General features: G+C 47.6%; 1 protein-coding gene and 1 long non-coding RNA gene across 2 annotated transcripts in view; one reads left to right on the top strand and one right to left on the bottom strand.

The window, feature by feature from the left end:
- The window catches only part of LOC146356295 (uncharacterized), an 867,031-nt gene extending 862,278 nt beyond the window's left edge, over positions 1-4,753 (top strand). The window contains exon 3 of the long non-coding RNA XR_014787307.1: positions 3,937-4,753. This is a non-coding gene — a long non-coding RNA (uncharacterized LOC146356295). The remainder of the gene's footprint in view (positions 1-3,936) is intronic.
- Positions 4,754-5,194: 441 nt separating this feature from the next.
- LOC146356294 (uncharacterized) lies at positions 5,195-13,013 on the bottom strand. The gene is given in 8 exon segments (XM_084830050.1): positions 5,195-5,266; positions 5,789-6,878; positions 7,377-8,027; positions 9,945-9,994; positions 11,328-11,488; positions 11,972-11,995; positions 12,665-12,809; positions 12,894-13,013. Coding segments are annotated over 8 exon segments (2,313 nt in total).
- Between the last annotated feature and the right edge of the window lie 4,181 nt (positions 13,014-17,194).

The following is a 17,194-nucleotide window of genomic DNA, read 5'->3' as shown; positions in this document are numbered from 1 at the left end:
CAATTAGAAAAGTGCACGTTATTGTTGTAAATAATGGGTAATGGGATCAATTTGCCTATATTGATTGTTAGTTGAATTGGTGCGGAAAGAATCCCCCTTAGTTACAGAAGTGTAAATGTGTAAATGTGTTACTGGCAAAGGACCACAGGGGCAAGAGACCGCGGGTGGTGTCTGAATCAAGTAGTAAGAGATAAATTTGCCTCAGGGAAGGTGAGGTTATCAGCATTTGGATGAGTGCCAACCAAAATCCACTGAAGGTGAGAAAAGGTTGAATATAAAGTTCAATATTGTAAAGTCATGATGGTATGCTCCGAGGTGAAGCCCAAGGCCCCTGTTCTCCCTGATTCAAGCCCCACGGAAGGAGCTTGAAGACTGGGAGACCCTGCCCAAGGTGCCCTGAGCTCCCCCCGGTCTGATTCGGTCTGTTAGGTTGGGAGGAGAAGTTGTTGGGGGAGGGAGGGGGCCCTCCAGAGACAGTTTGTCTGCCACCGTATCCAAGTTTGTTAGAAGAAGCAAAAGCAGTTGAAAAACGTTGCAACTGCTGAAGAAAGAGATTTGTTTGACCACTTAGACTGTGGCAAAATCAAGAAACAAAGACAGAGCAAGTTCTTAAAATATCAGGGTCTGTGTGAGCTTCTCTCTGTCAGCCTGCTCAGAGCAGAGCCAAGGGGGACTTGCCTAACCCCCCTTCGCCGTGGCTGGTTTAGCCTTAGCAAGCAGAGAGGCTGGAAGGTGTCTGTGAGGACCTGACAAAAGAGTGAGATTTGCAAAAAAACAAACAAACAAGAAAAGCATCACAGCTGGAAAGCCGAGCAGCACTGCTCTGTTCTTCTTCATGGCCCAAAGCCTTCTTTGTTAGAGGCACTCTGCACATGGACTGGAACTTTGGACAGTTAAAGACTTGCCATAAAAAGTACTGTGAGGCTTGTCATAGCCTTAAACTCCCGTTGTTGTAGACTGTGTGTTTGTTTGTGATCAGCTCAGTGTACAGTTTGATTTGTGATTTCAACACTCAGATAAAAAGCTGCATTTGACTGAAAGAACTGGGTATATTTAGCCTTGAGAAGAGAAGACTGAGGGGAGATCTGATAGCACTCTTCAAGTACTTGAAAGGTTGTCCCAGAGAGGAAGGCCAGGATCTCTTCTTGATCATCCCAGAGTGCAGGACACGGAATAATGGGCTCAAGTGACAGGAAGCTGGATTCCAGCTGAACATCAGGAGAAACGTCCTAACTGTTAGAGCAATATGACAATGGAACCCATTACCTAGGGAGGTGGTGGGCTCTCCCACACTGGAGGCATTCAAGATGAGGCTAGACAGCCATCTGTCAGGGATGCTCTGATTTGGATTCCTGCACTGAGCAGGGGGTTGGACTTGATGGCCTTGTAAGCCCCTTCCAACCCTACTATTCTATGATTCTATGATTTCCATGGCTTTGATTTCATTTATCCTAATGAAGCATACAAATACAAATTGCTAGAGATTCACAGACTACAAAGGAAACAGCCTTCAAAAAGTTCAAAGAGAAACTACGAAAGTTAGTTTCCCTTTAAAAAGTGGGGCAGCAAATTCTCTTAAGAGGTGAGAGGGGAAGAGTCCCCCACTCTCCCGTGATACTTCTAAGCCCAGCTGTGTTTCTGAAGCCTAAGAAAGTTCCTGCCCCATGTGTTCCAGCTCTTTCTCAGAATCTGAACTGTTCTGACGTTCCATTTGCTCAGAGGCAAACCTGACACTCTGCCAAAACTCATGCAGTGTGGAGTTGCCGATGCAAAAATGGTGGCTTGGAACTCTTTGCATGTATAAAAATGCCCTTCCCTTAATTTTGATGGGCCCTGACCATGCAGTCAGAGGAGCAGTATAATGGTTAGATCTGCTCCACCATGCCCTACTATACAAAACAAATGTTTTCCAGTCATGGTGTTAGATTTTAATGATATGAAAAGGTATAAAAGAAGGCAGAAGAAAGTAGCAGACAAAAAGGCTTAAAAAAGAAAGAAAGCTTATCCCAAATGTGTGTTGTTGAGATTAGTAAGAAGATCTAAGCAAGCGAGTCTCTGTCGAAGCAATGGCAAACAGCCTAACTTGCAGAGAAGACAAAGAGTTAAAACTGGTGCATGGCACAGAAAATTTGAAACATGATCTGCAGAACAGGCAAGCCAAAAGATAAGTGTGCCTGTTACAAGAGGGAGGCTATAGTAGCCATAAAAAGGGGCAAAGCCCCCATATGAAGCTTTAACAAGAATATTACCCACTAGAAGTGGACAATTAAAATAAAAAAGGCTTTTCTTAAATTGAAGCAAGCCTTAATATCACTGCCTGCTTTAGCCTTATCAGACCCCAGATCATGAAGTTTTTAGAGCTATGGTGCACATGAGAGCACATGAAAAGAGTGCCATTCCTGAAAAAAGGAAAAGGCAATGCTGGCAGCCACCATGGGCGGAGATATAAACCGCGGCTTGAGAGCACAGAAGCGACGGGGGGGGGGGGGAGGAAAGGGCCGACTGGGGCTCAATAAATGTGCGTATTGTCAAGAGAAGAGACACTAAAAAGATTTTCCAGAGTTGAAAGAGAAAAGAAACTCACCCTGAAGGCTGCCAAACGCAGGCAGGATCCTCCAGGGTTGGGGGGAGTCTAGCTGAAGGGCCACCACCCTACGAACAAACGCTCGGGAGAATCCCAAGGTAAAAGTAAGGCTTGGTGGCAAGGACTGTGAGGCCCTAGTAGATACTGGAGCCACATTTTCTATGATCCCTTTGAAGCCCCCCCGGCGAGAGAAAGTGGAAAGCATGTAAATGTAAAAGGAATTAAAGGGAAAAAAAACACTAAATTGCCCGTGTGTAAACCCCTCCTCACGAAGACTGGAAATAACATACTGGAACATGCCTTTGTAGTTTCATCTGCATACCTGGTTGCCCTCTTGGAGCGGGACTTGTTAACAAAACTGCAAGCTAAAATCTTCTTCCGTGATAATCAGATTGTAGTACAGCTGCCAGCAATGCAAGGCTCAAATTAGCAGATGGCCCTTCAAGCAGTGGAGATTGTGTCAGAGGCCAAAGGGACTGAGATTTTAGAGAATGTTGATCCATGTGTGTGGGCAGACAGAACCCCTGCCCGAGCAAATGCATAACACCAGTTAAAATCTTCTTTTAAAAAGGGAGAGCCCTGTGTGCATGAGGCAGTATCCTCTGAAGAAAGCCACCTGTGCAAGCTTGAAGCCGCTCATTGAGAAGTTCAAAAGTTATGGTTAGCTAATAAAGGGATCATCCCCCTTTAACACCCCGATTTTGAGTGCGCCGGAGGCAGATAGCACCTCCTTCAGGTTAGACCAAGACCTGAGAACAGTGGCTGACTGCCATTTGTGCCTCAAAAACAATTCAAAAATGTTTGAGCCCCCAGCTCAAATGAGAAGTCGCCCATGCGCTTACTATCCTTTTCAGAGATTTCAAATTGACTTTTCAGAGTTGCCCCAGACTCATGGTTATCGGTACCTGCTAGTAATGATAAAACCAATTGACTGCACAGTAGCCAAGATCCTGTTAAAAAGTAATCCCTAAGCTCTTGTTACCTACAGCGAGAGTGAATCAAATCAGGGGCCCCATTTTGTTGGACAGGTGACGCAAGTAGTGGCCCAGGCATAACAAACTAACTAGAAGCTACACTCCCCTTGGAAACCTCAATCCTCAAGTCAAGTTGAGAAGATGAACTGCACCTTAAAGACAATGCTCACTAGAATTTGTTTAAAGATTAAGTTGAAAGGCCACAGGCCTTGCCAATCACCTTGACTTGAGTACGGTGCACCCCCAAGGGAATTATTAAATTGACACCTTTTAAACGTTCCATAAGCGCCCACCTCGGATATTACCTATGGCTGATAGCTTAAATGTGAATTTAAAAGTAAAAGTTTTAAGATTCAAGGTTATGTTACTGCTTTGCAGTCTGTTTTGTTTTCATAGGTTTGCGACACCGCACCAATCCTGGCCTTTAGATGCTCCAGTGCATAATCTCAATCCCAGCGATTGGGTGCTAATCCAGTCCTAAAAAGATGAACCACCTACCAAGGAGCGGAAGGGTCTGTTTCAGATCCTACTTGCCACTCCCATTACTATAAAAGTCGCTAAAGGGAAAAAGTGGATTCATCACACTAAATAAAGGCATCACCTGCACCAGAGAGGGTCACACCGGAAGCTGACCCACCTGAAGGTCACCGTTGGAATAATGAACCCCTGAAAGGACTCAAGTAGCTCTACAGAAAGAGGGTGCTCTTGTTTCAAGGGTTCCTGATGAACGGAACAAAATTGAGTTCCAAAAGTTCAAAAAAAATGTGTTTTTGTTGTCAACATTCTAGTAGCTAAAACAAAGGCGTCCTAGGCCTCACTTGCTGTTTAGAGAAAACCGTCAATGCCGCAGCGATAATAGTTTGCGCCTTTAAGTGCGTAGTCCACCGCTGGACCAAAGAGAGTATAAATTTGAGAAAAGCCTTTTGAGGGGGGAATTGTAGTAAAAATGTAACCTAAAAGCCTTAAGCAGCACGTAGTATTGTAAGAGCTGCGCATGCCTGGAATGAGCAGACAGTAACCCTAAGATAAGGTTGCCAAGCAAACTGCTAGCAACCAATCAAAGTGACACGCTGGCTAAGGAATGCAAGCTGAGGTGATAAAACTGTAGCGCGGGGGTTGCCCAAGGTTGACTCTGCTTTGAGCGTGAGCTCCTCTGTCGAACTGTTTGCAAACAGTAAAATCGAGTTGGACCCAGCCTGAAGTTGACTCTCCTCTTTGGGGCAAATTGGACTAGCCTCCAGGGTGTTAGATAAAAAGTCCTTGCTTTCGGTTTAGAAGAAAAGAATGCCAGGCAGGCAGCAGTGGATCCAACACTATTTTATTGAACGTTTTGCAAAACGGGTGCAGAGCAGTCTGGACCCCGAGACACGTGTGCAAAAGCCCTTTATATCATATCGCTTCTATTGTTCTTACCAGTAACCAATGAAACAGTTAGTACATCGGCTCACTAAGTTAATATCCAATAAACAGTCACTATCAGCTTACCAAGCCGTTAGTCTTGAGCGCGTCAGTATGATTCCCTTTTTGCTCCGCCTATATTTTCCCGCCACTCGGGCTCTTACGTAACTTGAGACGCCAATGGTTATGGAGTCTCCTTTTTCTAACAATAGCAAAAAGGCAAAAGGGGTCATTATTATCACAACCCAGAAAATGGAGGGAGGGGGAAAAGGAGCAACCAGGAGAAAAAAGCGGAGAATGCACCGTTATCCTTCTCCAAAATGTGTCCCCATCCCCATTTCCAGAGGGGTTCCCCTTCCACAATTCTAGTTGTTGTTGTTGTTCAGTCGTTCAGTCGTGTCCGACTCTTCGTGACCCCATGGACCATAGCACGCCAGGCCTTCCTGTCCTGCGCTCTCTCCCGGAGCGTGCTCAAGTTCATATTCATTGCATCCGTGATGCTATCTAGCCATCTCATCCTCTGCCGTCCCCTTCTCCTTTTGCCTTCAGTCTTTCCCAGCATCAGGGTCTTTTCCAGGGAGTTTTCTCTTCGCATTAGGTGGCCAAAATATTGGAGCTTCAGCTTCATTATCTGTCCTTCCAATGAGCACTCAGGGTTGATTTCCTTTAGGATGGACTGGTTTGACCTCCTTGCAGTCCAGGGGACTCGTAAGAGTCTTCTCCAGCACCACAGTTCGAAAGCATCAATTCTTCGGCGCTCAGCCTTCCTTATAGTCCAGCTCTCACAGCCATACATTACTACTGGGAAAACCATAGCTTTGATTAGACGGACCTTTGTCGGCAAGGTGATGTCTCTGCTTCTTACTATGCTGTCTAGGTTGGCCATAGCTTTCCTCCCAAGGAGCAAGCATCTTTGAATTTCATGGCTGCAGTCACCGTCTGCGGTGATCTTGGAGCCCAAGAAAGTAAAATCTGTCACTGCTTCCATTTCTTCCCCTTCTATATGCCAGGAAGTGATAGGGCCAGATGACATGATCTTCGTTTTTTTAATGTTGAGTTTCAAACCAGCTTTTGCACTCTCCTCTTTCATCCTCAACAAGAGGCTCTTGAGATCCTCTTCGCTTTCTGCCATTAGGGTGGTATCGTCTGCATATCGGAGGTTGTTGATAATTCTCCTGGCAATCTTAATTCCGACCTCTGATTCATCCAACCCGGCATTTCTCATGATGTACTCTGCATATAAGTTAAATAAGCAGGGCGACAATATGCAGCCTTGTCGTACTCCTTTCCCAATTTTGAACCAATCAGTTGTTCCATCTCTGGTTCTTACTGTTGCTTCTTGACCCTCGTACAGGTTTCTCAGGAGACAGGTAAGGTGGTCTGGTACTCCCATCACTTTAAGAATTTGCCACAGTTTGTTGTGATCCACACAATCAAAGGCTTTAGCGTAGTCAATGACGCAGAAATAGACGTTTTTCTGGAATTCTCTTGCTTTCTCCATGATGCAGCGAATGTTGGCGATTTGATCTCTAGTTCCTCTGCCTCTTCTAAACCCAGCTTGTACTTCCGGTAGTTCTCAGTTCGCATACTGCTGAAGCCTAGCTTGTAGGATTTTGAGCATCACCTTGCTGGCATGTGAAATGAGCGCAATTGTGCGGTAGTTTGAACACTCTTTGGCGTTGCCCTTCTTTGGAATTGGAATGTAAACTGACCTTTTCCAGTCTTGTGGCCACTGTTGAGTGTTCCAGATTTGTTGGCATATTGAATGCAGCACTTTAACAGCATCATCTTTTAGGATTTTAAATAGCTCAGCTGGAATACTGTCATCTCCGCTAGCTTTGTTGTTACTAATGCTTCCTAAGGCCCACTTGACTTCACTCTCTAGGATGTCCGGCTCAAGTTCAGTGACCTCACTATCATGGCTATCAGGGACAGTCAGATCTTTCCTGTATAGTTCTTCTGTGTATTCTTGCCACCTCTTCTTAATCTCATCTGCTTCTGTTAGGTCCCTGCCTTCTTTGTCCTTTATCATGCCCGTCTTTGCACAAAACGTTCCCTTGAGATCTCCAATTTTCTTGAAGAGATCTCTAGTCTTTCCCATTCTGTTGTTTTCCTCGATTTCTTTGCATTGTTCATTTAAGAAGGCCTTCTTGTCTCTCCTTGCTATTCTCTGGAACTCTGCATTCAGTTGGGTATATCTTCCCCTTTCTCCCTTGCTTTTCGCTTCCCTTCTTTCGTGAGCTACTTGTAAAGCCTCATCAGACAGCCAATTGGCTTTCTTGCATTTCGTTGCTGCCTCCTGAACAATGTTACGGACCTCCGTCCATAGTTCCTCAGGCACTCTGTCTATCAGGTCTAATCCCTGAAATCTATTCCTCACCTCCACTGTATATTCATCAGGGATATGATTTAGGTCATACCTGAACGGTTTAGTGGTTTTCCCGACGTTCTTCAATTTAAGCCGAAATTTTGCAAGAAGCAGCTCATGATCTGAGCCACAGTCAGCTCCAGGTCTTGTTTTTACTGACTGTATGGAGCTTCTCCATCTTTGGCTGCAAAGGACATAATCAATCTGATTTCGATATTGACCATCTGGTGACATCCATGTGTAGAGTCGCCTCTTGTGCTGTTGGAAAAGAGTGTTTGCTATGATCAGCATGTTCTCTTGGCAAAACTCTATTAGCTTTTGTCCTGCTTCATTTTGTACACCAAGGCCATGCCTGCCTGTTATCCCGGTGATTTCTTGACTTCCTACTTTAGCATTCCAATCCCCTATGATGAAGAGGACATCTTTTTTTGGTGTTAGTTCTAGAAGGTGTTGTAGGTCTTCATAGAACCGATCAACCTCAGCTTCTTCGGCATCAGTGGTTGGGGCATAGACTTGAATTACTGTGATGTTGAATGGTTTGCCTTGGATTCGTACTGAGATCATTCTATCGTTTTTAAGATTGTACCCCAGTACTGCTTTTCCCACCCTTTTGTTGACTATGAGTGCTACTCCATTTCTTCTAAGGGATTCTTGCCCACAATAGTAGATATGATGGCAATTCCTTGCTCCATCCACATAGTCCCTTCACCAGCCATCTTGACAGGACAGGACAAGCCTGAAGAAGCTCTCAGCAGGGTCTCCTGCTCTTTATGCAAATGTGGGATGTCAGCCTGTTCTTCCTGGATAAAGTCAAGGTGGTAATTGCCTGGAGGAGGAGGAGAAAGAAAGCCACTGTGAGTCCATCCAAGCACTCTGCAGTCAGAAGGGATCCCAAGTATAGATTAGTCAGCTTGCAGGGGTAGAACAAGTCCCTATGAGGGGCAGAAAAATAAAAAATGCTAAGGATCCACTTCTTACACCGGGAGATTTGCCAGTCCAGAGGTCCACCGTCCAGGTCATGCTGCAGAGAGAAACAACAGGTAGACGTTGGAGAGACGCCAAGACAACGAAACTACTGCTGTGCCAAAAGAATCCCAGCCTCCACCTGTACCCTGCGCAACTGGGGGGGGGGATTTTCAATTGCTGGGGGGGGAATGTAGAGGATTCCTCTGAAAGCTTGGGGCGCCTAAGCTTACCTTAGGGGTTCATCACACGGAGTTTTTACCTGCTATTGAGATGGCTCTCCCACGGATGTTTGCGGGCTCTTTAGATGATGCCGTTCCCCTCCAGAGTTTCTCCTGCCATTTCCCCCAGCCTATCCCGTGTTTTCCCCAAACGCAAAGAATGTAGTATTTTTCCCAGCCCATGGAACAGGAGCGCCATGACCGCCACGTGAAATTATCCCATAGCGGAAGAAACCACTCTGTCTGCCAGCTGGGGGCGTCTGTTTTCAGTTGCTGGGGGTGCGCGTGGTCAGGATGACGAAGGCATTGAGGATGGGAGCGGGGTGTGCAGGAGCAGATTTGACAGGCGCGAGGGAAGAATCGCCTGTTGACTGCAACCCCTGCCTCCGCCCAAGTCTTGCTGAGGAAGGACTTTCTGCGATTCCCAGGTGTCTGCCAGGCAAATGCTTGAGCACGTGTCTCAATCAGAGGGAGGAGAGGGTCAAATGCCTCCCTGCAACGAAGGGAGACACATCTGATCCCCCACCCCACCAAGCTCAGAAGCAACGTCCTCTGCTGATTCAGTGCACCCCATTACGTTCAATGGGGCTTACTCCCAAGTAAACGTGCCGCAGGTTGCAGACTTACAGAGCAATCTTATTTCTACTCAAAACTAATTCCCATTGAGTTTAATGGGGTTTACTCCCATGTAAGGTTGCAGACTTATGGCACAATCTTACAATTTATGTCTACTCAGAAGTAAGTCAGAGGTTTCCTGGGGGCTGCGAGAAAACAGTGCAGCAGATGCGCACACACCCCCCTTTGCACGCATGCCAGGGCGGGAGGAAGGCACTCCCTCCATTCAAGCCACATGTCTGCCGTGTAAAGGAGCCCTTCCTAATCCTGCAAAGGAACCGAAAGCAGGAAGCTCCAGGAAGGTTTTTGCTTGGGTTTTGCTTAATGTAGAAACACCCTTAGTGTATATAAGATGGCGGAGGGTTTTTTTCCCTTTCCTTTTCTTGCTTTAACAGCCTGAAAAACAGCCCTGCCACTGCTCATAGCCACGCACCCAGGGCAGCATGCGTACGTAGCCTCGTTCCCGCAGCATTCTTGCCCAGAAAATGTGGCTGGGAGGCTGCAGAGGCCGTTGCCACTGCTCTGAGGGGCACCACGGCTTTTTTGGTACTGTAAAAGCAAGGAAGACAAAAGACCCTCGGCCACTTTGAACGAGCCCACCTGAGCTTAATCCCTGCTGAAAGTTTTGGGGAAATTAGAGTGCTCCCAATCTTTCAAGGTGTTCTTGTTTGCACCAATCCCCACCCCCACCCTCAGCATCAGAAGTGGACAACTCAGGTCAAGGTGAGAAAAACATGCATTGAGGGGCCTGGAATGGGATGCCTCCCACCAGCTGGGAAGAGCAATGGAACCCCTCCAAGTGACAGAGCAACTTGACACACGATCGGATCCCCAGGCAAGAGGCCAGGACTTCAGATGCTGCTGACGAAGGCTGACAGAAGGCGGAGAAGGGGGGCAGAGAAGCCCAGCCCATGGACTCATCAGAACCACCCCAAAGAGGGGGCCCAGGCAGGACAGTGGGCCACTCTCCAACTCACCCACCCCCAGCAAATGCACTCACAGATTACCTATGGAGGCAAACCGAGATCCCAACAACCCCAGCGACGGCAGGCACCACCAACCCAAAGGACCCCATGATGCGGCCAAGTTAGATGCTAAAGATGAATCGTGGGGAAAGAGCAAAATAAGGGAAACCCAATACAATATTTTCCTATCATGGGGGAGGCATTAGAACTGGGAGCTCATGGAGTTGCGGGGGGGCGCTAAAAGCAGAAGGGGGGATTATCGAAGTAACAGCCCCCTTCCCCATCGTCACCTGCCAAGGTTTGTGAGAGCGCCCATAAGAGCTGGAGATGGGGAGGAAGGTCTCTTCCCACAACGGGAACCCAGAACAAAAGTTTACCCCTCCCATTTCGCAGACCTGTTTGCATTGAATAATTCAAGTAAATGCAAACGTTTCGTGTCATGACAGCTACTCAGGCCTACAGGCAGAAGGGTGACAGTCAGCTTCTGTCCGTAACACAGAACTCCAATTTAGGGTCTAGCAAAGCAGGAGGCACTTCTCAAAAAGGGCTCCATCAGTGTTTTAAAACAACAGAACCTAAATTGTTTGCTTTGCACCCAGAAGCACAGGTGGGATCCTGGGGGAAGGAAGAGGAGCTGACATTGCCTGTGATGCTTCTGAGGAAGCCTCTTGTTTTCTCTCTCCTTCTTCCCTGGATGGCAAAGCGCCTCCCAGAATCCTCCACTCCAGCAAAGGAGCCAAGCTAGGTACTCAGGAAGCGGCCTTATACCGAGTCAGATGACTGGTCCGTCTAGCAAGCTCAGTATTGCCTACCCTGACTGGCAGGGGCACTCCAGGGTTTCAGTCGAGGATCTTCTCAGTCCCGCCTGGAGATGCCAAAGGTCTTTTGCATGCAAAGCAGGTGCTCCGTCACTGAGCCACAGCCCTTCCCTGTCCCTCCCCCCCCTGCCCTCTCTCACCAGCAGGCTCCTCCCAGGCCAGCTCCAGGGGCTTCGGCAGGCCTCCACGCGGCACCGGTACCGATCCTTCTCCTTAGGGTCAATCCTGATGCTGACCCAGGTGCTGCAGGTGCTGTCCATGTTTGGACCTCATAGAATCATAGAATAGAATAGGGTTGGAAGGGGCCTACAAGGCCATCGAGTCTAACCCCCTGCTCAGTGCAGGAATCCAAGTGAGAGCATCCCTGACAGATGGCTGTCCAGCCGTGTCTTGAAACCTCCCCATCCTTCCTCCATCCAACATCAATCTCCCCGCAGTAGAAGCCATCAGCCCAGCAGACGAGGGTCTCCATGCCGTCGTTATCCACCCTGAATGTCACGTTCACCATCGGGGGCTCTGCAGAAAGGGCAACATCCGTGTTAACACAGAGCCTCTCCAGCGCCTGGCAGGATGGATGCTTCACTTTGAGACCAAGAAAACACCCCACGTGCCCCAGGGATTCAGCATCCCACGCCTGCAGGATTCCCGAGGGATTAAACAAAGCTCCAAGCAAGGGGATCTCCCCAGCCTCCCTCGGTACCCTGATAAGCCCCGAATGTACCCAACAAGGACAACTCATGATGCTGAGACTTGCCCATTGAGCTCCTCCTGGGCTCAGGCACATCACCAGGTCTCCATGGCTGACTTGGTCCAGATCCCTTGGAAGTTATGGTCGTAAGCTGAGCCGATCTTGGCTGTTCCCTTCCAGGAGGGGAGGCTGGAGTTACTGTTTCTTGCTCTCCTACACTTTCCGTCCTTCAGTTCCTTAATTAACCCACATTTCATGTTTTATGAAGTTTAATATTAATTTTAATGAACAAAGCAAATAGCCACGGAAGAGACAGAACCTCGTTATAGTACTCCAGTCTCCTCTAAATGTCTACCTTGAAGTACAAAATGCCTCACCTCTCTTCTCCACTGCAGAGCTATCTGCAGCGGAGACAATGTAAAGGGTTACCAACTGGCCCAGCCAACATTCAAGAGCAGATAAAGCCAGAAGAACATTTATGGAGTCAGTGTTTTTTGTTGTTTTTCTATTGGATCAATTTTGGAAAAGGTGGTACTCTCAGCTGGGGCAGTTTGTACATGCTCAGAGGCACCTTGTGCTGACAAAGTGTTTTAAAAGCTGCTTCCATCAGAAAGAAAAAGGCACTCTGTACATGCTTAGACACATCCAGCCTGGAAAACATGACTTCCAGGAAACAAAATATGGCAGCTCTGAGCAACCTCAAGGGTAAACGCCTTGCAGAAAACTGTGTGCATGAGGGAAGCCTGGGTACGCTCCCCTCCGCCATGGAACTCTGGAGCCTCCAGGCACTGCACGTCTTCCCTTTCGGACTGACACATGCACACTCTCACAGACACACGTTTGCTAAAGACAAAGGAGCCTGTAGGCCTTGGTCATAGAGCATCTGTGGCTAGAAGGAAGCTTCCCTCCCAAGGCCACACACACACACACACACACGGGATTTAGGGGACAAGCCCCTTGGAACATTTATCGGTTACAAGCTTAGATTTAAAATGCGCCAGTTGATTTGGGGGAAATTAATTTGGTAGAGCAACATCACTTGAAACATGATCTCAGTAAGGACCATGAACCCGCAAGCCTCCCTGGAGAACTGAGGCCTGCATGCACGGGGAAATCAGCTACATCCTCGGAGAGGCCAGTTCCTGAGCCCAAACGGAGGCTGCGGACATGCGTGAACTGTCCTTCTTGCAAGGGGAGGAGCAGGCTGAGGAGATACTACGAGAAGGATAGTGCTACCGGGCCAGGTTTAAGGTGTTGTCGTTAACGTATACGACCCTAAACCACTTGGGACCGGGCTACCTGAGGGAGCGCCTCGCCTCGTATGTCCCTGCCGGGTCTCCGCAGCCATGACAGGAAGCACTTCAGAGGGTGCCTTGCAGCGGAGCATCCAGAGTCACTGCGCCCACCCCTGGAGTGCATCACCGACTGCCGTTAGACAGGCCCCCACACTTGGACGTTTCGATGTTTCCTCAACACCCGTCTCTTCACTCGGGCTTTCCCTGAAGTGTGACCAGCCACCTCTGGTCTGTCACACACGGCAGGGTGTGTGGTTTTACAGCTGATTAGCCTTTAATTCATAGAATCATAGAATAGTAGGGTTAGAAGGGGCCTACAAGGCCATCGAGTCCATCCTCCTGTTCAATGCAGGAATCCAAGTCAGAGCATCCCTGACAAATGGCTGTCCAGCCTCGTCTTGAAGGCCTCCAGTGTGGGAGAGCCCACCACCTCCCTGGGTCACTGGTTCCATTGTGGTATTGCTCTTACAGTCAGGAAGTTTTTCCTGATGTTCAGCCGGAATCTGGCTTCCTGTAACTTGAGCCCATTATTCTGTGTCCTGCACTCTGGGATGATCAAGAAGAGATCCTGGCCTTCTTCTCTGTGACAACCTTTCAAGTACTTGAAGAGTGCTATCATATCTCCCCTCAGTCTTCTCTTCTCAAGGCTAAACATGCCCAGTTCTTTCAGTCTCTCTTCATAGGGCTTTGTTTCCAGTCCCCTGATCATCTTCATTGCCCTCATCTGAACCCTCTCCAGTTTGTCTGCATCCTTCTTAAAGTGTGGTGCCCAGAACTGGACACAGTACTCCAGATGAGGCCTAACCAGTGCTGAGTAGAGCGGAACTAGTACTTCCCGGGATTTGGAAGCTATGCTTCTATTAATGCCATGCCAGCATCCCAGTTAAAAAAAAAATATTATTTTTAAATCAAGAAATAAAATAAAAATCAGGAGGGCCAGGGAGCCTAGTGGGCACCAAGAATAGTGTCCGCATACACAACAGGGCCCACAGGTGCCATGTTGTTGGAAGCCACAGAGCTACTTTGTCCTTCTTTCTTATCACATTTTTTTTTCAGGAAGAAAAGAAGAGGGAGGATGCCATGGGAAAATAAGAGAGGGCCACCAATTGAAGACGTCGTTGTCTGGACATTCCCCCAAATCCCGTGAATGAGGCAGGGTAATGCACCATAAAAGCTTCATCAGGAAGCATCTAACGTTTGTGAGAGTCCCTGTAGGGCTGGGGTGGGAGGTCTCTCCCTACAGGCCTCATCACGATTTGCTGACACAGTGGCAGCAAATAATTCAAATATTTGCAAACATTTCATGGCATCACAGCTTCCAGGCAGAAAGATGGTAGCCAGAGTTTGAATCCATGGCCCCGTAGGCGGATTTCCCCCGGAGCAGCAGGTAGGGAATCCGCCCATCCCTACTTGATATTATTCACTTTACCTGAGACCTTTAAAAATCAGATAGCATAAGTGCTCCAGTAAAACTAATTGCCAAAGGCTGTGCTCTTCCAGAGGAATAGAAGCACTAAAATTGTAGAGCGACAAAGCAAAATGGTTATAATTAATACCTAAGTATAATCATGTAAGACTTTCTACATGACGTTACATGAAAAATATCTTACCAAAGGTTTCCAAAGCTACCCTTACAGTAAACACTGGAGAGACATAAAGCCAGGAGCATGAATAGGTAATCTGTGGCTGTCCCTGAAGGAATGCCAAAAGAAAAGGTTATATTGCAGAATCAAGATCAGCTGCCATTACAAATACTTACAATTTAGACAGAGTGCTTTTATATTGATAACAGCTAAATAGGCAATTTTAAGCCAATGTTGCAATGTATAACCCCCACTGGGGGAAAACAATTTATCTGCAACCTTTAGGGCAGCTGTCATGAGCTACCAGCAAGCTAGGAAGGGGGGCTGAAACCACTGGCCTGGCATTTGGAGAATCCTGTGCTGAGATCTTACTGGGCTTGGAGAGGCCTGAATTGATGTTGGCGGTTTGGGACTGGCGCTGCCTGCTCTGAGCTTGCTGCTGCGTTGCTCAACCTATACGTTTTGGTCAAAGAAGGGAAGTGATCCTCTCAGTGCGATGTATTTGTTTATTTCAAACTGTTTCATATCATCCTTCCTCAGGGCAGTTTGCACTAACAAATAAGAATGCAAATACCTGGCACTCAAAATAGAAGGAAACCAAGAGATGACGGATGATGATCATATCCCACCGTGGCGTTCCTCAGATTCAATAGAACAATGGAAATGGATAGCCAGTGTGGTGTAGTGGCAAGAATGTTGGACTGGGAGCTGGGAGATCCAGGTTCTAGTCCACACTCAGCCATGGAAACTCACTGGGTGACTTTGGGCCAGTCACAGACTCTCAGCCCAACCTACCGCACAGGGTTGTTGTTGTGAGGCTAAAATGGAAGGATTATGTACACCGCCTTGGGTCCCTGAAAGAGGAAAAAAGGCGGGATATAAATGCAATAAGTAAATAATAACATTTGCACAAATTAATATGGAGAGATGTGCTACTTAGCGTGGCTCAAATATCCACTATTTTTCCTCTGATGCAATTTGGAACTTGGAAAGAAGCTTTTCTCCGTAGGTCTCTGCCAACTCAGTGCTGGCAAGGAGGGGGTATTGTAAGCAGCAGAATCTGTTATGTGAACAGTGTGTAGAAAATTAAGCGTGGGGAATACCAGGCCCAGCGCAGAAGAGGTGAAGTTGCTGTCTCAGTGCAGCCAGAATCAGACATAACAGCAGTACACAGTGGGCATTTCTACACCAGCCCCAAATCCTGCATTTAAAATGCGGCTTTCTGCTTCCGTTTTAAATGCAGGATCACCATTGACTCCCTTTATGTGCGCTTCCTCTCCCCTCCCGTCCTTCTCCCCGTATCTGAGTCTTCCATTATCTTTCATTGATCTCGCTCATCTTCTTGTCTTTTCATGGAGGAAACTGAAGTGGAACACGGGGGGGGGGGGGGCGTAGTTTGATAACTCATTATCTGCAATCTATTTAGAAACGGGTCAAAGGGCATTTAGTGCAGGAGGGTCACGGCGTCATGTAAAGAGCCTGCAAACTTCCGTGAAGGAGCCATCTCAATCGCAGGATAAAAGCTCCGTGAGATGAAGCCCAATGAAAGGACATGCAGGAGTGATGCAAGGAGAAAGAATTGCTGCATGAACTCTCATGGGCACAAATCCATATAAGCTGCAACAAACTGGGAAGGTTGAACTCTTCTTTATCACTGAGCGCCAAACCACAGGTTGGGCTGCCCTCTCCCCTTCTGGAGCGACCTCTCTCTTTTTCATATTCATAACAGTACAAAACAGCATCTTTTCCAACTAGAGCCAACCACTTCGAATATTCTTGGTCCTTACCTCATTCTAGTCTTACAACACAGCCCTATGAGGTAGGCTAGGCCAAGAGATATTGACTGGCCACAGGCCATCACATGAGCGACAGAGCTGAATGGGGATTTGACCCCACATCTCTCATACGCAGGCCCCAAACTTTATCCCCTGCAGCAGGCTGGTTCCTCCCATGCTTCTGAGTTCCCCAGAGTGCTGGATCCAGAAGCTGGATTCTCACTCGCATGCTGGATTGTTTCCCAGCAGCCATTGCCCTGTGCCCCACCATGCTCTATTTTGCCCTCATAAGCAATTCTGAGGCAGGTTGTTAAGTCCCTGGGTAGTTCTCCCAACAGACCCCGCTTCACTGCAGCTCTTCTTTTTAAAAGTTTCGTTATACTTTTTGCATATTAAAAATGGCTATGGGTACAGTAGAGAAATGCTGTGCATATAACTGCTTGTTATGTTTAAACTGCTTGTTTTGCTATGTTTTGCTTGTTTTGCTATGTATAGGTCACACTTTGTGTGACCTATAATTCGGGGGTGGGCACTTTGTGGCCCTCTGGTTGTTTTGGCCTGTATCTCCCATGGTCCCTCACTATTGGCTATGCTGGCTAGGACTTATGGGAGTTGTAGGTCAAAACTTCTGGAAGGCCACTAGTTGCCCGCTCCTAATGTATCTGAGTAGGCCAGAGGCCTAATTTTGTTACTGCGCAGGGAGCCTTCAGCAGCTGTGGTTACCTTGGCTACGGTGACTTACGAAGGGAGGCTTCAGGCTGTTTAAAATGTCTAGGGGAGAAGTTACCTTTGTTTCTATTGGTCAGGTGGGTCAACCAACATGATTGGCAGTTATCGGTTCCATAAGGAACGTGGTTGATGAGGAGATTAGAAAACCGGTGGGGGAGAAGTTGGTTAGAGACTGTTAGGGACAGTTGGCGTCGGTTGGTGACAGGGAGGTGGGGTTA

Source organism: Heloderma suspectum, chromosome 2 (assembly GCF_057233095.1).
Source record: "Heloderma suspectum isolate Gila_16-S chromosome 2, 16-S_ref, whole genome shotgun sequence".
Lineage (NCBI taxonomy): Eukaryota > Metazoa > Chordata > Lepidosauria > Squamata > Helodermatidae > Heloderma > Heloderma suspectum.
The sequence above is the reverse complement of the archived record's forward strand: the minus strand, read 5'-3'. Positions and strand labels throughout refer to the sequence as shown.